Source organism: Apteryx rowi, unplaced genomic scaffold, assembly GCF_003343035.1.
Source record: "Apteryx rowi isolate R43461 unplaced genomic scaffold, aptRow1 scaffold_100, whole genome shotgun sequence".
NCBI classification, from domain to species: domain Eukaryota; kingdom Metazoa; phylum Chordata; class Aves; order Apterygiformes; family Apterygidae; genus Apteryx; species Apteryx rowi.
This window is the reverse complement of record NW_020447198.1, coordinates 1,739,252-1,762,723: the sequence shown is the minus strand read 5'-3', so window position 1 is coordinate 1,762,723 and position 23,472 is coordinate 1,739,252. Positions and strand designations below refer to the sequence as shown.

At 35.7% G+C, this 23,472-nt stretch overlaps 1 protein-coding gene across 4 annotated transcripts in view; it reads left to right on the top strand.

The window, feature by feature from the left end:
- The window catches only part of TPR (translocated promoter region, nuclear basket protein), a 41,720-nt gene that overhangs the window by 1,636 nt on the left and 16,612 nt on the right, over positions 1 to 23,472 (top strand). For 3 of the 4 annotated variants that reach the window (XM_026062929.1, XM_026062923.1, XM_026062917.1), the window contains exons 3-34: positions 409 to 482; positions 1,866 to 1,962; positions 2,333 to 2,436; positions 3,153 to 3,317; positions 4,071 to 4,163; positions 4,293 to 4,373; positions 5,777 to 5,864; positions 6,390 to 6,530; positions 7,544 to 7,635; positions 8,411 to 8,608; positions 9,251 to 9,358; positions 9,908 to 10,134; positions 10,979 to 11,142; positions 11,617 to 11,756; positions 11,842 to 11,990; positions 12,310 to 12,472; positions 12,930 to 13,064; positions 13,771 to 13,911; positions 14,075 to 14,243; positions 15,168 to 15,334; positions 16,026 to 16,178; positions 16,923 to 17,039; positions 18,108 to 18,311; positions 18,395 to 18,579; positions 19,001 to 19,148; positions 19,547 to 19,684; positions 20,317 to 20,448; positions 20,744 to 20,874; positions 21,208 to 21,418; positions 21,784 to 21,930; positions 22,293 to 22,491; positions 23,151 to 23,356. In XM_026062929.1, the coding sequence (XP_025918714.1) occupies positions 409 to 482; positions 1,866 to 1,962; positions 2,333 to 2,436; positions 3,153 to 3,317; positions 4,071 to 4,163; positions 4,293 to 4,373; positions 5,777 to 5,864; positions 6,390 to 6,530; positions 7,544 to 7,635; positions 8,411 to 8,608; positions 9,251 to 9,358; positions 9,908 to 10,134; positions 10,979 to 11,142; positions 11,617 to 11,756; positions 11,842 to 11,990; positions 12,310 to 12,472; positions 12,930 to 13,064; positions 13,771 to 13,911; positions 14,075 to 14,243; positions 15,168 to 15,334; positions 16,026 to 16,178; positions 16,923 to 17,039; positions 18,108 to 18,311; positions 18,395 to 18,579; positions 19,001 to 19,148; positions 19,547 to 19,684; positions 20,317 to 20,448; positions 20,744 to 20,874; positions 21,208 to 21,418; positions 21,784 to 21,930; positions 22,293 to 22,491; positions 23,151 to 23,356 (4,667 nt within the window). The remainder of the gene's footprint in view (positions 1 to 408; positions 483 to 1,865; positions 1,963 to 2,332; positions 2,437 to 3,152; positions 3,318 to 4,070; positions 4,164 to 4,292; positions 4,374 to 5,776; positions 5,865 to 6,389; positions 6,531 to 7,543; positions 7,636 to 8,410; positions 8,609 to 9,250; positions 9,359 to 9,907; positions 10,135 to 10,978; positions 11,143 to 11,616; positions 11,757 to 11,841; positions 11,991 to 12,309; positions 12,473 to 12,929; positions 13,065 to 13,770; positions 13,912 to 14,074; positions 14,244 to 15,167; positions 15,335 to 16,025; positions 16,179 to 16,922; positions 17,040 to 18,107; positions 18,312 to 18,394; positions 18,580 to 19,000; positions 19,149 to 19,546; positions 19,685 to 20,316; positions 20,449 to 20,743; positions 20,875 to 21,207; positions 21,419 to 21,783; positions 21,931 to 22,292; positions 22,492 to 23,150; positions 23,357 to 23,472) is intronic. The other variant, XM_026062940.1, reaches the window with a different exon arrangement.

Below are 23,472 nucleotides of genomic sequence, written 5' to 3'. Positions count from 1 at the left end.
CTTAAAGCTTTAAGCAGGAGTTTAAACTCAGCTCATCAGCAATATTTGTTATTTCCGCAAATAAAGTGAGGTTTTGCTTTTTCATTCAGTTTTTTTTTTTTTAATTGAAATTTCTGTTTAATGGGGGGAAAAAAACCCTTGTATTTGCTTTCAGGTTTTGGAATAATAGTAAGGCAATGGTCTATATATTGATCTTGGCAATAAATGCCTCTGCCCTTAAGGACTGCTTTAGTTTGCTRCAATAGTGCTCCGGCCATCCAATCCATTTATTGGATTTTCGTTTAGTGTAGTCTTGAATTCTTCCCTCCCTTTTCAATGTTGATAAGGGAAATGATGGCTTAATTGCGTTTGGAGAACAGGTTCTGTCGCAATGGAGATACCTCACTGCTATTTCTTCTCATTCAACAGATGACCAGTTGAAGTCACTGAATGAGAAAAATAAAGAACTTGAAGCTGCTCAGGATCGTAACACAGCCATACAGGTACTGAAGGAACTAGGCAATAAGTTGAAAGACTGGTTCAACTCTCTGATTGCAACAAAGAATACAACAAAATTCCAAAGTAGACTGTAGTTACATCACTACAAATATAATTATGTTTGTTCAGGAAGATTGTGTGCTTTTTGGATAAAATTCAGTTTTAACAAACTGAATTACGGGTGTACTTGTGGCAGCACAGACACTGTTATTTCAGTTTGAGTAGACTGTTTCATCTTAGTTGAAACCTGTTCCAAAGCTGCTTAAGCTGACCCTTAAATCAAACAGTCGAAGCTGTGCTTCATATTGCAGCTCATCTAATGTTAAGCTGTAAATTAAAGAGGAGATCTTTCTTCCCCATCTTTTTCCACACACTGGCACGGTTTTCCTTGTGTTATGAACAAAAAGTCACTTCAGCTGACTAATCCAGCAGAATTCTGGAGCAGGAAGGGAAAGTATTATTAGATTGATTTGTCCACAATGAGAAGATGTATCTGATGTTTCCCTGGAGGGGCTTACGTGAGCCTAACTGAAGTGGTTTATATTGCCACCTTAGAAGACAAAGGTAGTAGTATAGCCTATAAATCGCCCGAGACTACTGATTTTTGTTTTATTTTATTTTGGTTTTGCATTTTGCGCTTGTTTGTTTTCCTTGTTTCTTGCCTATTCTGTTATTTTTTATCTAACACAAGTGTTTTAATGAACTTACAAACTAATTAACAAAATGGTCTTTCAAAGAAGATTATAATTAGATGCAATTTTAAACAGTTCTTGTTTGTTTTGGAATTCTCTTAGGCCTTCAGTTCATTTCATCTGCTCTACTTTTCCTTCTGGTCTTCAGTCAAATACAGTGTCTTGCTAGAACCAGAGAGAGCCTTGTTGCAGTCTGGACATCCCTATGCCAGTTAAAGAAGGGCATGGAGACTAGCTTTTCAGCGTACAGGTCTTCTAAGCTGAATGACACTTCTCTCTTTTCTTTGCTACCTGATCTTATGCAATACTGGCATTTCACATGTAAGCACAAAGGGACAGCTGGATATTAGTATCAGAATGGTTTATGAAAAAATAGTTTAAACTCAATGAAAGTTTTGGACATGGAAACTTGAAGGCGCTAGAAGAAAACAGTGTGTTAACCTGCATTTGTTTGAATTATATAAACCAACGTCGTAGAAACAATGAAAGCAGCTACACTTTTATACTGTGTAGTTTAGACTGATTCAGTTTGCCACTGTCGAACCATCTTATACCAGCTTTCAGCGGCGGTAGTTGGCTGGRATAACTTGCTGTTATTTAGCGCACGTTTCTGTGATGGTAAATGTACATGAGGACTGTAAACTGTCAAAGAAAGCTGATCACAYTTCTTCTGTGCTCTTTTGCAATTTTTTTCAGAGCCATCTAAGTAGAGAAAAAGAAGAACTGGAAGCTGAAAAGAGAGATTTGGTTCGAACAAGTGAAAGACGATCTCAGGAAGTGGAACATTTAAACGGTATAGCCAAGAATATATTAACAAAATAGTTCTCATCCTTATGTGAAACAAAAGATTTGCTTGAAGAATTGGGTTGGAAAGGAGTATCCAGTTTGTGTAGGCAGCTCCCAGTAATGGACTAGCAGAAAACAGGATTTAGTTTGGGGAAGAGAAATGAGGTAGGAAGTTACGTGCGAGTTGTAGAAAAACACAGTGTTTTGATGAACGATGCTTGGATTTGCAGACAGAAAATCATACAAAAATTGCCAGTACTCTCATCATAAGTTATCTGTCTTCATCCTTTACATTATTAGTTAAACCTAGTTAATGGGTAAAACTAATAGTTTTACTATTCATTTGTTTACATTGGTTTCTTTCCTCCCGCCCCCAGAGGATGTTAAACGCTTAAATGAAAAACTTACAGAAGCAAACACAGAAAAGGTGAAACTTCAGTTAAAGTTAGATGAACTTCAAACATCAGATGTTTCTGTGAAGGTGAGTAGTGTTTTATATCCATTGTACTTGTTAATGTGATAAATAACTTTTTTGATAGCATTGCATGTGATGCAATCATCATTTTGTCATTATTAATTTTGAAAATAGGTCAAACCACTTAAATGGTTCTCCTGTCATTTATGACAAAAGGTCTTATTATAACATTGATGACAGTGTTTGGAAGCCAGAGGCATGTATAGAGCAGGCAATATTGGAGCTRATATTTAGAGCACATCAGTTGGGGCAAGTGTGCCCAAGCCTCAACAGTGGCAGTAGTAGCTGCTCCTACCCGCTAGGGGGAAGGGCTGCAGGTGTCCAAAGGCAGGCAGAAAGGAGAAAAAAGTCTGTTTCTGAATATGCACCGCTTCTCTGTTGGCAGAGTAAACTCCATAAAGAAGTTTAAAGGGAGGAGGAGGGTAATGGTTTGGTACCTTAATTCATTTTCTTTGACTAGAAGAAAATCTTTATGTTCCTGACTATTGTAAAAAAAAAAAAAAAAAAAAATTTAAGGAAACTAACTCATGGGTCAAGAAGTTCTTTGTAGCCTGAGACAGGTAAGTTAGTATTACCGATGTAATAAGGAGCACCACCTCTCATTTGGTGCTCTTTTCCAAATTGCAATGTTGTTTTTACTTCTACTCTGATCATAGTACTTTGTTTAGATTCTTTATTTTCTATGGGACTGGTACAATTACATTGTGCAATTTTATTTTTAGTATCGTGAGAAAAGGTTGGAGCAAGAAAAAGAATTACTACAGAACCAAAACACTTGGCTGAACACCGAGTTGAAAGCCAAAACTGATGAACTTCTACATACTGCCAGAGAAAAAGGCAATGAGATCTTGGAGCTTAAATGTAATCTGGAGAACAAGAAAGAGGAGGTAATAGAATTCCTGATTGTTGTGGTCATTTCATATAGATAATACTGCATGATTAATTGAATAATTAACTGAATTAATACAATTATTATAGCACTTGGCTTTATTTAAAGAAAAAGTCAGTGTGTTTTGCAACTGCTAAGGAGTTGTGCTTTCTTTTRGCTTGTGATTTACAAGGAATATGTATAGTTACCATTATCTAAAATAGAAGAGTTTTTAATGAGATATAAATTTATCTCATTATAATCTAGAAACCAGAAATTTTGGAGTCACTGATAACACAAGGATATAATGGTATAATGCTGTTAAAATTTAACTGGGGAAGGGGCGGAAGAGTCTGACTTGGCATTCTTTAGGTTGTACGTGTGTGGTGATATTTTTGTTTTCCTGCAGCAAAATGCATGGCAGAATCAATGGCCATATTTTGAAAATATTGAGCTTCAGTGAGCTTCTGTTTAGGTACCTCGGCAGTTGTTTTTACAGCTATTTGAATTGGTCAGGTTCTGTAGTGCTCAGCTCATTTGAGAACTCCAATTGAGAGAGGTTATTTAGATATATATGATTTGAGCAATTTGGGGAATCTCACTGTTCGATTTAGCTGTATGCACARGAGCAAAGACCATTAGAAATGTAACCTTTTATGCTATTTCTGGAACTTTTTTTTTTAAAGTAGAAAACARTGAGATGTACATTTTCCAAAATGGTGGATTGTAAAGACAAATTTATACGTGATGTTCTCATTYACTCTTTGAACAGGTTTCTAGAATGGAGGAACAGGTAAACAGCTTAAAACAATCAAATGAAAATCTTCAGAAACATGTGGAAGACCTTTTGAGTAAATTGAAGGAGGTAAGATAATTTGAAGTATGTGAGGGACAGGATTACAGTTGCTTCTGCAATTAAAAAATAAATAAATAAAGCATATGAAATAGAAATAATAGAGTGCTCCCCTGCCCCACCTCTTCTTTAMTTCACTAGGCAAAAGAACAACAAGCTAGTATGGAGGAAAGATTCCACAATGAACTGAATGCCCACATCAAATTATCCAACTTRTATAAGGTAAATTTAATGATCCGTGTATGTTGGTTTTATTCTTGGATCTAAATCTTGGGTTTAACTGTAATGCAGATCAATTTTTTGTATCTTAGTTTGGGTAACTGATATGATCAGGTACCTGAAGTACTGCTTTTTTTGCCGATTATGATGATGTCTTAGGCAGCGTTTGTAATCTTACATTGCTTAGATCGTTCTATAGATTAAACAAAACTATGTTTAAAATAGTAATATTATACTCACAACTTTGAGGCTTCATGTTGTGTGAATGTAGTTACATCTTAAAACATTGTAGCAGGAGATGGGGGGGGTCTTATATAAAGGATGACCGTGCGAGTGGTTTTTTTATGCATGGTGAGCAGATGTTCGTTGAAATGAACACTGCCAGTGTTAGTGATCTGGTAAGAAGTGACCGGATGTCATGTGTCACCTGATTCAAGCCTAGTTTAAACAGGAAGTTTTTGTTGATTATTACTTTGTCAGCTCATGGAGTGAAAGCCTTTTCCTGTAGTTTACTAAGACCAAATCTGCTAAAGAGGAGAATTGAATATTCTTCAGTTTATGCATATGTATTATACTCACCTAGGCTTAAGTGGGGTCRAATCTTTGAATTCTACATTAATATTAATATTTSTATGATAAACAGAGGTCTCTTCAGTTAACAGCAAGCCAACAGTTAACTTTGCTTGTGCATACCGGATTACCGTTTACCTCTATTTACCTCTTTTTTTTTTTTTCTTCTTCTTCTTCCTCCTATTTTTCCTTTGCATTTATTATAGAAACATTGGTTTGAAGGAGGTTGAAGGTTTGCCCTTTGCCTAACATACGATTCATTACATGCCTTTAATTGCTGATACAAAGTATTGAAAGAATCGAGATTGAGCGCTGTCCCATTAGAGCCTACTCTGAACCTTCACTGCTTAGCAGAAATCTCATCAACTTTGTTTGCGTTGTTTTCTCTGCTTTGTTCAGTTGTTGTCTTTAATGGACTTGCAGAATTACTTAGGTGTTGTGCAGTCTTGCACTTGTGAGATCTTTTAACTGGGAGCAAACAAATTAGTGTTTATATATGATTCCCTAAAAATCTCAAATTTTTAAGAATGAACAAAACTGAATACTTAAATTTCTGCAAGCTGTTTTTTTCACTAAAGAAAAAAACAGCACTCTAAAACAGCTAAAGAGTGTACAAACGTATGTGTTAGTTGGCCTTGTCATGTCAAATCAATGTCTGACACTTTTTTTTTTAACTGTCAGGTGGGGAGTTTGTATCTAAATGAGAACTAAATTAAGTGAAAACAGAATTGTTTGGTTTAGGTGAATCTTGTATGCAAAAACAGTTTGGGCTTTCTAGTAAAGATATATTTGCTATCACTAAATAATAAAATGTTAAATAAAATGCCTGTATTTAGAGTGCTGCTGATGATTCAGAGGCAAAGAGTAATGAACTGACAGGAGCAGTAGAGGAATTGCACAAGCTTCTGAAGGAAGCGGGTGAAGGTAAGCTGTGTGTGAGAAATGGCAAATGTAAAAATACTGTTAGCTCATGTTCCTTTGGAACAAAGTTGACATTTTGAAAAACAATTATGGAGTGTTTATGAAGGGAAATCATTAGACTTTTTTTTGTTTTTTTGGATGGAGGAAAAATCAGTGATTTATTAAGAGAAATTTTACACAAATATTTGAATCTTTTGGGGGGTGGGAGGGTTGGGGGGGAGGGTCTTATTGTACCTGGGGATTTTACTTTGGAGTTTGAGAAGACCCAATTTTGCTGGATATTTCTTCATTTGAGTTTCTCGCTTTAGATTTCTTTTCACTGATAAAAGGGCAGTTCATGTTTTTAGCCCTCTTCTAAGCAAAAGTGATAAGCAGCAGTTCATGCTTTTGTCCTGCTACTGGTTTATTYTTATCAACATGGGCTTCTGCAGACCATATGAAATTAAAGTGAAATTTAAGGTGTTTTTGCAAACTTTGGCCTTTGTACAGGAAAAAAGCCCCAAACCTTAYTGTCTGATTTAATTTTAGCTAATAAAGCAACCCAGGAGCATTTAGCTGAAGTGGAAGAGTCAAAAGCTGCAATGGAAAAAGAACTGAGAGAAAAGATCAGTAAGCTGGAAAAAGAGCTAGAGAATGCTAATGACTTGCTGTCTGCTACAAAACGTAAAGGTAGGAGTAACGTTAGGGACTGAAGTACATGAAGCCTCAGGTTTTGTATCCTAAGTAGTCTTTCATGAAATTACCGTGCTAGAATTTCCAAATGATGTAAGTGCGTTAATCTTAATTCATCTTTGGTCAGCTCTAATCATGCATTTTAGAAGCTTTTATACRAATATATAGAGAGATTCCATCAGAAAATGCATTTCTATCAAAATGTTTTCTGAAGTTCTTTTGTTAACCTGATGTATCCCTTCAAAGAAAAGGGAGAGAGATGTTTCCTTAAGGCTGAATTATCCTGCTTTTATTTATTTGTTTGTTTGTTTGTTTGTTTGTTGAGAGGGTAGTGGGGAGGATAAAATATTCTTGTTGTCTCAAAAAAAAGAAAAAAAACCCTTTGTCCTTAAATTTCTGTTTAACATTAAATCATACTCCATATCCACTGGTTTAGTTCTGTCAGTGTGAAATCTTTTGTGTTTTCTGTTGGGAARAAAAATCTGCTGCTGTTTAATGTAGCTAATATATGCAGGCAAAAGAATAGTGAAGGAACGGAGAAGCACTAAGTATACTTGCTATCTCTGTATGTTAATTTAATGAAAGTGAACAAGTACTCTGCCACTCTAAGCCTCCTGCAGAGTTTGCTAAGAAAACTGATGTTAAACTTTGTTATCTTGCTTGTTTTTTGCACCTGCTATTCCAATTATTTGCATTTTGGAATGATCTAAATTTTAAGAATCTAACAGCAAAAGTTTTCATGATTTCAAATTAAACTGATCAAAGAACTTGAGAATATATGATAATGGAATATAATACGTAATACTAGTGAATTACACATGTATATATAATCTAGATTACAGATAAATTTTTAGTCCAGTAACTTTAAGGACTTGAAACACAGTTGTTTAAAGTACGATAGCTATAAAATGCAAAGCTATATGAAGATTTGTTCTTTATTTTATTGACAAATATTTACAGTGAGAATTATAGCAGCTTTTTAATGGTATTTGGTGGGATTATGTCTTCAGGAGCCATACTGTCTGAGGAGGAACTAGCAGCTATGTCTCCTACTGCTGCAGCAGTTGCTAAAGTAGTCAAACCTGGAATGAAATTAACTGAGGTAAGTGAGACACTCTTCAAGTTTCAAGGCCTGTGAAGAGCCAACAGCGAGACTTGCTTGCTTCATTAATAATGTGAGAATAGAGGCTTTTATTCGTTTTCTGGGCTTTGTTACAATAGGTGACCGAAGTCAAAATCTCCTCAAGCGCTTGAGGCAGATTTTACCCGCTAAACTACTGAATTACTGGGATTTTTATGCACTCTACCTTATAGTTTTCTTCGATATAATATCAACGCATTTGCTGTTTGTTTGTTTGTTTGTTTGTTTTTCCCTGAAGTATATTTTATTTGTGTACATCAACTTTTTTTAAGAAACTGTTCTGCTCTGTCTTATGCTTACAGAAAAAAATGAACACGATAAATCATACATAGTTTTAGGATTTTTTACACTTCCATGCAATGATCGAGTATTTTCTTTTTGTTTTGTTTTTGGTGCTTCTGTCTAGCTGTTAAATTGTTGTCTTTCACAGTTTGTTGCTTTCTAATGGGATATTAATCTCTATACTTTATTGTCTTAAACTTGCGTAAGATTTGCTCCTTTTACATTGAGGCCTTTTATTACAATTGCACTGTAAATGATTGCAGTTTTTAAGTTAATAGGGATAAGTGCTTTTCCATGATTTGAGTCATGAGCAAACATTTAAAAAAAAGTCCAATTTTTTTCTTTAATTAGTTTAGAGTTGTATAAAATTATACTGCCCAAAGGTATGACTTGTCTAATTACTGGTGATTCTTTGATACATCTGGACAGACTTCTTCAAATTCTTTTGTTGCAGTTGTACAATGCATATGTGGAAACTCAGGATCAGTTGCTTTTGGAAAAGCTGGAGAATAAGAGAATTAATAAATATTTGGATGAAATAGTGCAGGAAGTGGAAGCCAAAGCACCAATCTTAAAACGGCAGCGTGAAGAATTTGAACGCTCCCAGAAAGCTGTTGCTAGTCTGTCTGCAAAGCTTGAACAAGCTATGAAGGTCAGTATAAAAGAAAGAGGAAATAGCATGTAAAGGATATGGAAGAAATGGATTTTGGTAATTACTTAATCTTGTGGGTTATTAATAAATATAAAAAATGGATTTTTTAGTCAACCGTTATTGTGGGAAAGTGCCTGTTGAACTTCCTAGCTTGAGATTTATAGACTATACATAATATTCTTTGGACATGGTGTTTTTCAGAGTTTACATTACATTGAAGGCTTAAATGCAGTAACTTTCAATCTCTTGACTTTCTGTGCGAGTAGAATTCTTTATATAAACAAAGATTTTTGCATCTGTTTGTTCAAAGAAATAAAGTTGGACTTTGCCCAGTTCCTGTTAATTATAAAAGAAGTATGGACATCGAACACTAATATAGCATTAAACATCATGGATTTTGATTCTAAAATATRCAGAGTTTAACCTCTGTAGTGTATTTTAAAGTAATAAAGCTTTGGAGTTGCACATTTTATTTGAAGAAAGAGAACTAATGGGTGGTCTTCAAGAAGTAAATAAGTAGATAATTAAAGTTAGAGCTATTGTGGAGTTTAATTCACAAGGCCATGTTTGACTTCATTTCTTTGGAAAGAAATGTGTCTTAATTGAGTTGATATGTATTTCTTAATGTTTGTATACTTGAAGGAAATCCAGCGATTACAGGAGGATGCTGATAAAGCCAATAAGCACGCCTCTGTGCTTGAAAGAGAAAACCAGAGACTGGAAATACAAGTAAAAGACCTTTCACAGCAGGTAGAACAAATGTTGTTGTGTTTTTAAAATGTACTATTTACAATTTATTTATTAATATGGTGCTGCATTTTTCTTCATAACTTGGGAGTTGTATTCAGCCATTCAGGTAGACTTCGGTTGTCACAAGAGCCTTTGTGATATTAAAAGCATATCCTTGGGACAGTGTGCTTTTTCACATTTCTGCTTATGAAATTAGAATAAGTTTAGCTGGATAAAAGTGATGCTGTTTAGGGCAGTTCAAGATCTGTCATGGGAAACAGAAGTATAACTTGCTTTGTGTTTGTTTAATTGGAACATGCTGTGATCTGTTTGCAGAACTAAAAATGAAGAATACCTACTTCTGATTTTGATGTGGTTTCCCTTTCTTGAGCTGTCTTTTCTATGCTATAGTTATCGTACATGGATTTATTGATGTAATAGTTCAAGTGTTGTAGATATTTCATATGAGAAAAAAAACTTGCTTTCAACTATTTTCCTTGTATTATATTGTTTTTCACAGTTAACTGTTAAAACTATGCGCAATTCTTACACTGGAATGTTCTCTTTCAGATTCGTGTGCTCTTAATGGAACTTGAAGAAGCTAGAGGCAATCACGTGATTCGTGATGAAGAAGTGAGCTCTGCTGACATCAGTAGTTCTTCCGAAGTAATATCTCAGCATCTAGTTTCTTACAGAAATATTGAAGAACTTCAACAGCAGAATCAGCGTCTCTTGGTGGCTCTTCGAGAGCTGGGAGAGGCCAGAGAAAAGGAGGAGCAAGAAACAACATCATCCAAGTAAACTATATGTTCCTTCCAGTAAAGTGTTCATACTAAGTAGTAAGAGGGCATTATTTAAATAATTATTTCAAATTTTTTGTTTTTATTGTTACTAAGTGTGTGTGCGTGCTCATGAGCAGACATGCAGTTTGTATCAAGGCAAAGTGTTATTAAGCAACATTGTCTTAGTTTCAGATTAAAATCCTGTCTAGGTTTATATTGTCATTCCTTTTCATCACTTTTTATTTAGCTAATGTAAAAAATGTTGCTCTTCCAAAAATTCTTCCTAAAAACCTTTCCTGACCCATAGGTGCACAGCAGTATGAGAACATATGCCAAATTTCAAGCCTTTTACAATAGTAGAATTGTGCGGAAAATCTTTTAAACTTGTAACTTTCAGTAAAGAGAAATGTCAGTCTTTCAGTGAATGTGATTTCACACAGTAGTGCTATCTTTCAAAAAAAGAAAGAGTTGAGTTGAATTAATTTTGTATTCAGTCCTGTTAACTGAGGAAAATACTGAATATAGGCATATCTGATTCACCAGCTGTAAGGCCCACGTAGACTCCATTCTGTATTTTAAGTTCTCAGCCTGGTTTTCTGTTTGTGCTACTGTTGTGCGAAGTTATTCGCACGAATATAATTACATCTATTTGTTCTTCAGGGAAGAGGCCAGCTTTCATTGTCATCTACAAAATAAAAAGTACAAAGGCCAAATCTTCCTGTAAATTTGGTYGAAAATCTCAGTGGTGCTTAACCTTCAAAGATAAAATAAATGTCAACTAAAAGACAAAACGGAAGGATTGTGTTACCTTGGTACACTTTGCTGTATAAGTTAATAAAACAACTGTTCTTGGTTTCAGAATTTCTGAGCTTCAGAGTCAACTTGAAGAAGCTCTCAATGAGCTAGAGAAACTGCGTGAATCGCGTCATCACCAGCTGCAGCTTGTTGAGTCTATAGTTCGTCAGCGTGACATGTTCCGCATATTGCTGGCACAGACCACAGGAGCTATCATTCCTTTGCAAGGTAGGCTTCACATTTCTGCACCATTCAAAAAAAYAACGTTGTCATTTGTTACGAGCTTTCAGAAATGGTGCTAAAATGGTGCTAGTAACTTCTTTTCATATGGTATTCATTTTTTACCCTTAGTCACTGGAAAAGCCACAAATTTGGATTTAGACACATGGTTCTAGTTTTATAGTGTAATGAGTTACCACATATGGACTGAGCTTTAGCAGTAACTACATGTGTTCTGCTAGTTTACTGCAGATGCTAAGCAGAACATGTAGGCTTATACTTTCTTCTCTGATGTTTAAGCTAATTGTTTCACCCTGTGTTTTGGTACTTGTTAGAAAAATGGACAATCAGTCACTTGGTTAGGAGAGCCCAAGAGTTTCCAAATAACAGTACTATTCTTGGCCACATTTAAATGTGGTTATGCGATCTGCTTTGGCAAGTGTTTTTTTAATTGTCTTTAAAATCCTCTTTATYTTTATTTAGCTTCAGGTATATTACCGGAGGAGGTTTCTCTTACATCTACTCCAAAACGCTCAGCTATACCTCAGGCCATGTCAACTCCTGCTCCAGTATCAATGACTGAGTCAGTTGAGACTGTGGAGGCTAAGGCTGCACTTAAGCAGGTATATTCTTCAGTAAAAGACACAACGATAACTTTTTGCAGTGTTTTACTTTTGTAAGCACTTTTATGTCTGTTCTTTGATGTAGTTGCAGGAAGTTTTTGAGAACTACAAAAAAGAAAAGGCAGAGAATGACAAGTTGCTGAATGAACAAAACGAAAAACTTCAGGAGCAAGTCACAGACTTGAGGTCACAAAATGCAAAGATATCCACACAGCTGGAGTTTGCCTCCAAACGGTAAATTAGCTATTAAATTGCATTTCCTTATTTKTGTAGCCTTTGTCAGTAGAATCATGCTGCATGCTTTGTATTGAACTACAGTTTGCTCAGGAAGAATTGCCGTAAAACATTATTATTGTCTATTGAGTTAAAGACAAAAAATAATGAAGGTGGGATCAAGAATATACTGTCTAGTTGCGTGAGCCCCATAGAAGGCTACCTGAAAACTGGCATGTGTGAACATGAAACATACAGCTGTGTGTGTATATCTCCTACAATTAAATTCAAACAATTTAACTTGAGGAATATATACTTTGCTTTGTTGTTCCATGTGAAGTTATGAAATGCTTCAGGATAATGTTGAAGGGTATCGTCGAGAAATAACATCTTTGCATGAGAGAAACCAGAAACTTACAGCTACAACTCAGAAGCAAGAGCAGATAATTAACACTATGACTCAAGATCTCAGGGGAGCTAATGAAAAACTGGCAGTGGCAGAAGTGAGTAATATAATACATTATACTCCCAGATATTCAGAGTTAGTACAAGAGTTTTTCTTATGATTATCTTCAGAGCTGTCAGAACTTTTTTGGCTGTTAAATTTGTCATAGCTTGTGTACATGTGTGTTGAGATGTTTTGTGAAATGTTACAAATGAATACGTTAAATATATCAAGTACTGAGGGAAGATGAAAGTTCCTGGGAGTGTTGTTCCAATACCCATATTTAAAGAGAAAACAGAATGTGATCAGTCAAACAGTTATGCTCTTATAGTTTTGGGCTTATTTGCATAAATGTGATTTTTACAATTCTGTAATCTTAAATCATGAGCTGCTTATTTTTTTTCTTAATCAGGAGTGCTAACATCATAAAAGTAAGGAAGATAGCCCAAATTAAAATTAATGCACCGATTCGGGATTGATAGCAAATAACAACGTGAATTTTGTTATCTTTAAAGGTGAGAGCAGAAAACTTGAAAAAAGAGAAAGATATCTTGAAGATGTCAGATGTGCGCTTGACTCAGCAACGTGAATCTTTATTAGTTGAACAAAGAGGACAGAACTTACTGCTTACTAATTTACGAACTATTCAGGTATGTGGTATTGTTTACATTCAAATCTGGTCCGTCTTGCAGTCAATACCCGTTGCAATTGACTTCAACAGTGATTGGATTGAGTCTTAAAGAGGAGGGTTTTTTTTACAAATTTTTGTTACAAATTGACACACAAATTACTTGAGCGACTTGTGTAAACAAATTTGTTGTTCTTGCACTAAATTATGATGATCTGTTATTTATGTGGGCAAATTCCTGAGAATTTTGAGTCAATGAGAAGAATTTTCACATTAAAATGGAAACAAAATGTGTAAAACAAATTGAAAGGAAAAGCTGTTATGTTAACTTTGATAAAAGTATAATTTACTCTTGCCTGCCTTGGCAGTTTATTTTCCTGGGAGGTTTTTAGGTATATTGAATACTTTTATGTCATTTGTCATGTGACTGACATTTCTGTAGTAATTTTTTTTTTTTTTTAATCCCTGGAATTAGACCGTATAGATTTTCTTCTAGTAGTATTTATTGTATTAGTATCACTAAAGAATCTTTCAAAATGAAGTCAAACATTGTAAGTGCTACTTCTTATAATACTCTATATGTCTACCTATTATTATTTGCTCCATGCAGTAATTATTTTGTAGATAGAAGTGTTGTAACCAGTATCTTTGTAAGAAGTGCTGTAATAATTCAGAAGAAAATTATTCAAGCGTATTGTAAGCATAGTGCATTTTTGCTCTTTTATCAGGGAATACTGGAGAGGTCTGAGACAGAAACAAAGCAAAGACTCAATAATCAGATAGAAAAGCTAGAGCGTGAAATATCTCAGCTGAAGAAAAAGCTAGAAAGCGAGGTGGAACAAAGGCATGCCCTTACCAAAAATCAAGAGGTAAGTATATTTATAAATATGTTAAACTTATTTTAGTGAAAATAAAAACACAGTTCATGGCTTCTGCCAGTTTACAAAGCTTTGTCATATGTGACATTTCTGAACATACTGGGTCTTTGTGCTGTGTGTGAAAATTACAAATTTAAAACCATTGTCTTAACAGGTTCATATCTTGGATCTGAAGAGGCAACTTGAGACTGAGACAAACCGTCATGTTAACACCAAGGAACTTCTGAAGAATGCCCAAAAAGAAACTGCAGTTTTGAAACAGCAGCTTAATAATACAGAGGCTCAGTTAGCATCTCAGTCCTCACAGAGGGCTCCAGGGAAAGGTAAAAAGAAATTCAGTGCAGAAAAAAATCTTATGTTAAACACTGCTCTATGCAGATTCAGTAAAATTCATCCTCATTTAGAATTAGGACAATGTACTAAAGAATAAGTCATCGTTATTATTATTGCAGTCACAAGGTTACCCAGGGTGAATGTTTTGTGATTTTGGTTTTTTGGTTTGCTTTGAGCATCAGAGTTGGTTTCATGTCACTACTGTTTATTTTAAAAAGTTCTTTTAGTGCTGTTTTATATATTTAACATTGGAGGTTTCAAGGCACTGCCATTAAAAATGCTTTTTAATTCCTGTCAGAAGTGTGAGGTTTCTACTGCTGAATGTGTAACAGTACTGATATTTATTTGTAGCAATATTTATAGCTAGGAATGTACTTAAATTGTCGGACAATTTTCTGTAGAGAAATTTTGTGTGTTTGGTTCTTTTCACATGTGCATGTGTGTGTTTTAGGTTGAAACCTGAAAAGATTTCAGGTTTTCAACAGAATAGCAGTTTAAAGAACAGTGATTTCAGTAGAGCAGTGCTTAGCTTAGCTTAGCTGCGCTTAACCCATGTTTCCAGATTCTCAAATTTAGCAATCTCAAAACATATATTATTACTTTGGACTTACCTGAGGAGATTTCAGAAACATTCCGGTCAAGTGACTGCAAAATAAGAGCACATGTATATCTGGGTGTGTTTATTTGGAATAGAAAAATTTATAGAAAATCTTTCTTAGCTTATTACTTTTTCAGCACCTTATAACTGCAACAAGTTCTTTGAGGGCTATTGCTATTGAAATTTATTTGGCACTGTAAAAATTATGAAGTAAATACATGAGCTACCTCCCTTATCTCCAGGTGACTTTTGTATAATTTGCATGTAAAAACTGAATTAGACTTGTACAGTTAATGAATGTGTTCTAATATTATAGGTCAGCCAAATACAAATGAAGATGTGGATGATCTTGTAAGTCGGCTGAGACAAGCTGAGGAACAAGTTAATGACCTGAGAGAAAGACTCAAGACTAGTTCTAGTAATGTGGAACAATACAGGGCTATGGTTCTTAGTCTAGAGGAATCTCTTAATAAGGAAAAACAAGTAAGTAGATAACAATTAATTAACTTTGTCTGTTAGAGCAAAATAGAAACAAGATGAACAGTATGTATTTCTTATTATCTATACTGTAGTCTGTTGGATCATGGGAGGAATCATAAAGAAACTAAAGTTAGTCCAGAGGCATTACAAAATAGTGTAGTAAGACCATCTATTAGAGAACTTGATTAAAAACACTTAGCAATGGGAGTATTAAACCTTTTTGTAGCATACTTTTAAAACATAAATTTGACTCAAGGCTGGACTCTGCCAATGTCTTCCTTCAAAAGGGAGAAGTATATTTAAGAACACTTCCTATAATCCTGTGATTACTGATAACAAAAACATTACTTAGCATTCAATCAAAAGCGGTTAATATTTGATGAAGAAGGCGTGAATTTAAGGTCTTCAGTCAGTCTCTTCCTTTAACTGTATTGCAGACTTAATGTGTAATAAACTTATGTTGGTTGCTGCAAACTTGAATGAAGTCATCTAAAACTTTTTCAGATACACTTCATGAAGTATTGCAGTTTTGGAAAATTTGTATTCATATTTTCATTGGCATTTGTGGATTTTGTGTTCTGAGATGCTGGGAATACCTATTCTGGCTTAAAATCATTACTGAAATATGGGTTTTGCATCAGAATACCATATTTGAAGTAAAATATTAATTGATCTCTTATGGATTTTGATGAAGGTGACAGAGGAAGTTCGTGCAACGGTTGAAGCTCGTCTGAAGGAATCTTCAGAGTACCAAGCACAGCTGGAAAAGAAGCTGATGGAGGCAGAGAAGGAAAAGCAAGAACTTCAAGAGGAGAAGCGTAAAGCTGTGGAGAGTATGGAACAACAGGTATGCACTGAATGCTCACTCCTAAAACTCCCTTGGAAAGAGTCCACCGGCACGTGCTTCCAAATAATTCTGTAAACATACATTTGTTTTCACTTTCCTCTGTAGGGGAAATGCAGYGTACTAGTGTCCAAAACAAAATCTTCCCAAACGGATGTAGAAAAGCCAAATTAAATTTGACAAGTTGCTAAACTTGAGTGATATGTTAAGCTTATCACTTTGTTAGGGCGGTGGTGTATTTAAAACCATCCGTATCCTCTTGAACTTTGAGCACTGTTTGCAGAAAAACATGAATAGAAGCCCTTGAGAAAGGTTTCAGAAAAAACTTCTTGGAACACAAACCAAAAACAAATTTGTAGTGTGCATGTATACTAAAAACAGGGCRGTTTGTGCCCTTTTGTCCTTTTCATGTTGGGACTCTTACTGGGGCTGAAAGTAACAAGATGACTGCAACTAGCATTACTGCAAACCTGATTCTGAAAGAACAGTAATATATTTCTGCCAAAAACAGCTCTGAATATTCACAAGTCAAAGCTTTGACAGTATTTCTCCTTAGACTAAAACTATTACAATATATATAATCTTATAACATAATCTAATAATCCTATAATATAATCATGCTTGGGTTCTAAATTATTCATGACTGTCTTCATTCAAAGCCTTGCTGTATTCAACACTCTGTAAAATACTTTGTTGTTTAGAGTTATTTTATTTATTTTTTTCTGGGGTCTTTTCCTGTCGGTCTAGCTGTTAGAACTGAAGAAAAGTCTGTCAACTGTGCAATCAGAAGTTCAGGAAGCTCTTCAGAGAGCTGGAACAGCTCTAAATAATGAACAGCAAGCCAGACGTGACTGCCAGGAGCAAGTATGTTTGCAGTATTTGCCTATTTTAGCCAGAGGTGGTGAATTAATGTTAGTTCGTGATCATTTTTCACTTGACTCAAAAGCATTTTTTTGGTTCCTGTTGCTAATCAGAGTTACTGGAGATGGAARAAGCACTATAAGAGCATTTCTTCTATTTTGTTACACAGCTGCTTATTTACTGTTTCATTGTTTTACCTTATCAAACTTTGAACTAATATCAACTATACTGACTTTGTATTTGCAGCACAATTTTATATTCAATCTGTGTCATATTTAAAAAACAGCAGTAGAAGATGTGGTGGATTTTTGTGTCTAAGGTCTGTCCCATTATGTAAGAAATTGATTATGGAAAGTTATTAACTGCTTGTAATGAATTTCTACTTTCTTGAGGGGAAAAAAAAAAGAGAAAAAGAAAACCTGAACTCTTACGGTTAGACAGTAGGGTACACCATCTAAGCCAAAACAGGATTAGATGTCTTCTAAAACTGTGGAGCAATATAATATTTAGCAGTACCTGATAAGAATGTTGTCTTGTTACTGTCTGTTTTGCAGTGAATCTGCTTTTCTTCAGGAGAGAATTTTAACAACACTGACTGGTTTAAAGGATCAAGAAGAACTTTTGGCTGTTTTTAAATTCAAACCAAAATTTAACTGAAAGGCTTTTCCATGTGTCAGCTAGTACTATGACCAAATTAGGCTGTCTTTAATTTTTACCCTCGTGTAGTAAATATGTCTGCCCATTCACATCTAGAAGTAGTCAGTGGATATTTTTAGACAAAYTCCTATCTTTTATCCATGCAGAATCTACAGAAAGAGGATTGACTGCATTATCTAGAGAGTGCTTCCTCCTTCTATCCAGTCCTCAAATAAAATGATTGCAAATTATATTTTTTTCTTACAAATAATAATTTCTTTTAAGGAACCCTGCTAACATATCCGTTTCTTCAGTATTTGAGAATAATAAAGTTTCTTTTAGCCAGAGGTTTCTTTATGATTAGTGGTTGCTATTCTTACTGAGCATCTTTTTGTACCTATTAAACATAATGGAATCTGTTGTTGTTTTCTGCAGGCAAAGATAGCTTCTGAAGCTCAAAACAAATACGAACGGGAATTAATGCTTCATGCTGCCGATGTTGAAGCGTTGCAGGCTATTAAAGAACAAGTTGCCAAGAATGCAGCAGTCAGGCAGCAGCTAGAGGAAGCTGCTCAGAAAGCTGAGTCTGAATTGTTAGAGTGCAAAGCCTCCTGGGAGGAGAGAGAGAGAATGATCAAGGTATGATTGTTTTTATGGGTCTGGTAGGGGTTTTTTCAGTTACTGGCCTACACAGAATTCAGTCATCAGTTTTGTTGTTGTAGGATGAAGCTTCAACACTTGCGTCCCGCTGTGAAGACTTGGAAAAACAGAATCGATTATTACATGAACAACTTGAAAGTCTCAGTAACAAGATGGTGACCTCTATGAAAGAAGCCATGCCAAGTGCATTGAATGTTTCTCTCAATGAGGAAGGCAAATCTCAGGAACAAATCTTAGAAATTCTTAGGTAAATTTAGCTCTGGGCTCCCTCTCTTGCTGGTTATAAATTCAGTTGCCAAATTAGATAGTTATGACTCAATTTATATTTCAGGGATAATGCATAAAATTTAAATACTTCTTTGCTAGATGAGAGGCTGTTTCCCTACATCAATAAGTAATAGAGGAGATTTCTTTCTACTCTCAGGAAAAATTTTGAGTGGATTCTGACTAATGCAGTTTTTAGTGAATATGGTCAGCAAGAAGGTTTCATAGAGACCATTTTCTCCTTGTGTTTTTTTGTGTTCATTTATATATATTTGGATTTTCTTTTCGATCTCTCTGAACTAGTTTCTGTACTCAAGAGTCTTTCAGATATAAGAAGCTTCAATTTAAAATGCCTTGTCTTGCCTTTTCGTTGACATGGTGCTTTGTGCCTTTTATTATTGCAGATTTATACGTCGAGAAAAGGAGATTGCAGAAACTAGGTTTGAGGTGGCTCAGGTGGAGAGTCTGCGTTACCGTCAGAGAGTGGAGCACCTGGAAAGGGAGCTCCAAGAGCTGCAGGACAGTCTCAATGCTGAGAGAGAGAAAGTGCAGGTATGGTTGGATATTATTGCTTATGATTTCAGTAAGTGCAGTGCTGATCTGTGTTCTAGTCTCTCTTTGCTGCCTGTGCCCCAAAATGAAAAGTTTTGGAAGAATCAGTAGCTTCTGACCTGAGACTGGTATTTAGCCAAATGGAGGGTCTTTGTTCTGAGTCCTGTGAAGCAATATGGCAATTCCATTGCGGGGGGGGTGAATAGGGAAAATTAAAGATCTTTTATGTCACTTACGTTTTTTCCCCCTCTCCTATTTCTTAAGAAGAATTTATTTTTTGTACATATATGTGAGTTATGAATGCCATGACAGCTTTCCAAGATGGTGTTATGCCAGGTGGAGATAAGTGTGTATGTGTGTGCAGGTAAAACAAATGATTAGTTAAATCTTTTCAACAGATAACAGCAAAAACCATTGCTCAGCATGAAGAATTAATGAAAAAAACTGAGACTATGAATGTGCTGATAGAAACCAACAAGATGCTGAGAGAAGAGAAAGAGAGGCTAGAGCAAGAGCTACAACAAATGCAAGCAAAGGTTAGTACTGATATTCAAGATATTCAAGTCTCAGATATTCAAGTGAGTTAACATCTGGATATAACATTGCTAATTACAATAAATACATGGTGTAGTGATTATTCTCTGACATCATACACAAATGAGGAAAGTTTCCCCTTTGGTTTTTGAAGGATGTTGGTACGCTGAAGTTCAGACTCTTCTAAGTAAAAACGAAAATTGGCATTTGCCCTTGACTTAAGTTATACCAGTAACTAGGATATTATTGGCAGATAGATGAAAAATGGTACAGGAATAGCTATAAAGTAGACTACAACTTTATTAAGAATTTAAAAGGGAACTATGTGACTCTTCCCACCTCTAAACACCAGTCATTTTGATGGAATCCAGGGCAGTGTTCTTTGGCTTCTAATATGTAATTAATAATCATTTTTCTACAAAAAGGTACCAAGAGAACCTGAGATTAAGTCATGCCTCTATTTTTCTCTGTAGGATCATCCCCCATTTTCACTCTTCTTCCCTCTCCCTTTCCCCCACTGGCCAGTGAGAAGCAGAGATGAAATAAGAGAAGCTTTATCTTGACTTTTTGAGGTCCTGCAGTCCCAGAAGGTCCAGGGAGTTTATGTATTTTAATCCCCAGTTACGTTTTTCAGGTACGCAAGCTTGAGGCAGACATTCTGCCTCTACAGGAGTCTAACGCTGAGCTGAGTGAGAAAAGCGGGATGTTGCAGGCAGAGAAGAAGCTGTTGGAAGAAGACGTCAAACGCTGGAAAGCCCGGACCCAGGTGGGAAATGCATCTTTTCAAAGAAAATGTTCTAAAAGAAAGAATTTGAATACAGCAAAGACTTAAACTAATCCCTGAATAGTGACAGAAATCTGGGAGATGCATTTGAATTATGAAGCATTGGTGTCTGTGCAGTTTTAAAACCTGCATTCATGAATGGAAAATGGGCTAGCCTAATCTCACATGCGCTCCGTATCAAAGTGCAAAAGCAATAGTCTCCAACTCAGAAAGATTTTTCAGTATGTAACTATGTAATCATCTTACGAAAATGCAAACTGCTTTCTAAATCTTTCAGCATTTATTGAGTCAACAGAAGGACACTGATCTTGAAGAATATCGGAAGCTGCTTTCAGAGAAAGAGGCAAATACCAAGCGAATACAACAAATGAGTGAAGAAACAGGCAGGCTTAAAGCAGAAATAGCCAGGTATGGTAGAAGTAAATCAATAAACAATTGTGCAAAGCACAGTATTTAAAATAAAGTTGCATCTAGAAATATAATTTCGAAACCATCCCCATGTAAGCGTGAAGTCTTTGGTATTTTTACTCTAGCTTGATAATATACACAAAAAATGAAATGAGAAATGTTTTGGAAGCTGTCTCTTAGTTGAACTTACTTTAAAACTTATTGCCAAGTGCTAGAAAACATAATTCACTATAGATTTTGCCTGTGATATTAGATAAATGAGTGATATTGGGGTGTTTGAGGTGATAATGAATACATTTCCTTTGCATGTTCCTCCAATCTCTTGGTATTTAGAGCTAACGCATCCTTGACTACAAGCCAGAATCTTGTTCAGAACCTGAAGGATGAAGTAACAAAAATAAGAACAGAAAAGGACACTTTGCAGAAAGAATTAGATGTTAAAGTGGCTGACATACAAGAAAAAGTGAAAACTATAACACAGGTCAAGAAAATTGGGCGCAGATACAAGACTCAGTATGAGGAGCTGAAGGCACAGCATGATAAGGTAGAAATATCTTTTGTTTGCAAGCAAGTAAATTCGACTGTACATTTTCATCTAGACTCATATACAATACAGTTAATGATCTTCACGTTCCTTAATATAATGTTATATGGATACGTACTTGCCAAAGAGAGAAGCAGAAAATAACACCACTTTTTCTGCTGTTAGCTTAGAAACTGCCACAAGCAYGAGCTGCATATCATTCAATGCTTCGCAGCATTCTTAACGCAACATTAGAATTCACTAGAATTTTCTGTTTTGCCCAGAACTTTTTAAATGATGAGTTTGTGTGCAAAAGTGACTTTTGACAGGGATAACATTCTAATCAGATACTACCCTTTCTCCTGATACCACTCGATGTGTTTCAGATGGTTGCTGAGGCATCGACTCAGTCTTTTGTAGAGCAACAAGAAGAGCAGGTTTCTGCCCAGGAGGTACAAGAGCTGAAAGACTCTCTCAGTCAAGCTGAAGGGAAGATAAAGGCTTTGGAAAGTCAGGTTGAAAGTTTACAAAAGGTAAGAACAGAGCAAACCATTTCAGAGCATTGTACTCTACTGCAATCTTAAATGCCTCACTGCGAAGAACGTGCATGTGTGTGTGTGTGCGTGCATCTACGTAGAGAAATGAGGTGACCCAGCTGTATCTCTACCTGGTCAGGAAAGGTCAGACATTAAAATTGTTTTTAATCCTGGATTTGGTATGTCACAAGTTGTATCTTAGAAGAAATAAGTGAGAAAGAGAATGCTCTGCGCTCCCCTGTTGCATTCAGAGAGGAGTGAACTCCTTTATTATATAATACTAGGTTCTTGAAGCTCATTAGGCCGTTTGTTGAAATAGCTGATCATGGCCAATAGCTGTGTTATGTCACTGTCTTTAGACTATAGCAGAGAAGGAAACCGAAGCTAGAAATCTTCAGGAGCAGATAACACAGCTACAGTCAGAACTTGCTCGTTTTCATCAAGATCTGCAAGAGAGGACTACACAGGAAGAACAGCTCAGACAACAGATCACTGAGAAGGAAGAGAAAACTAGGAAGACTCTGCTGGCGGCCAAGCAGAAAATTGCACAGTTAGCTGGTATTATACATATATACGTGTGGGGTTTTTTTTCTTTTTCAGTCCTCAAGGTTTTTTTCTTCTGTTTCAGTTTTTGATTATTCATATGGAAATGCATCCAGGATGAAAGTTTCTCAGACAGGATTCTTGGGAAAACTTGACCTACTTCATATTTTACTTAGAACATTTCCAGTAGTACCTAATTTAAAAAAGCTTTTAAAACTAGCTGTACATTGGGGGAAGCAAAGTTTTGATCATTTTTTGGCCAGTCAAAGTGATAACCCTTTTTTTTTTTTTTTGGTCCTTTGTTTGGTTAGAAGAAATTCACCCTACTAACACTCAGGTATTTCTCCCTTTCCCTCTTACCTCTCCAGAGTGTACAAGTGCAAAACACATTACTTCCTCTACTTTTAATTGGCGTTGATAGGAATGATGGTACAAGAGCCTGCTGAAAACATCTTGTTCTTTTTTGGTTATGTGACTTGTTTTTGTATTTAATTGCAATTAAATTAAAAATTTGCACATGGAAGTTAAAATGATCTCTAAGAGCTACTTTTGTAGCTTAAGTTTTGTAGGATTTTCAGAATACTTCAGTAACCTATAAAAGAGAGAGGCGTTGAACATGCCGAGACTTAGGCAGTTTTACAGTGACAAGATTGAATTCTTTCCTACTCAATTAGGTACGAAAGAACAGCTAACAAAAGAAAATGAAGAGTGGAAGCAAAAGAGCAGTACGTTAGAAGAGCAGAAGACTGAATTGGAGGTGCGGATGAGTGCACTCAAATCACAGTATGAAGGTCGAATCTGCCGCCTGGAAAGAGAGCTTAGAGAGCAGCAAGAGCGACACCACGAACAGCGAGATGAGCCACCCGAGTCTACAAATAAGGTGCAATATCCTTTTTGCTAGCTCTGTGAGAGGAAATAAACAGCTCGTGTGTCTCTTATGGCTGAACTAGAACAACTCCAGTACTAGCACCACTGTCCTACTTTTTTTTTTTTTTT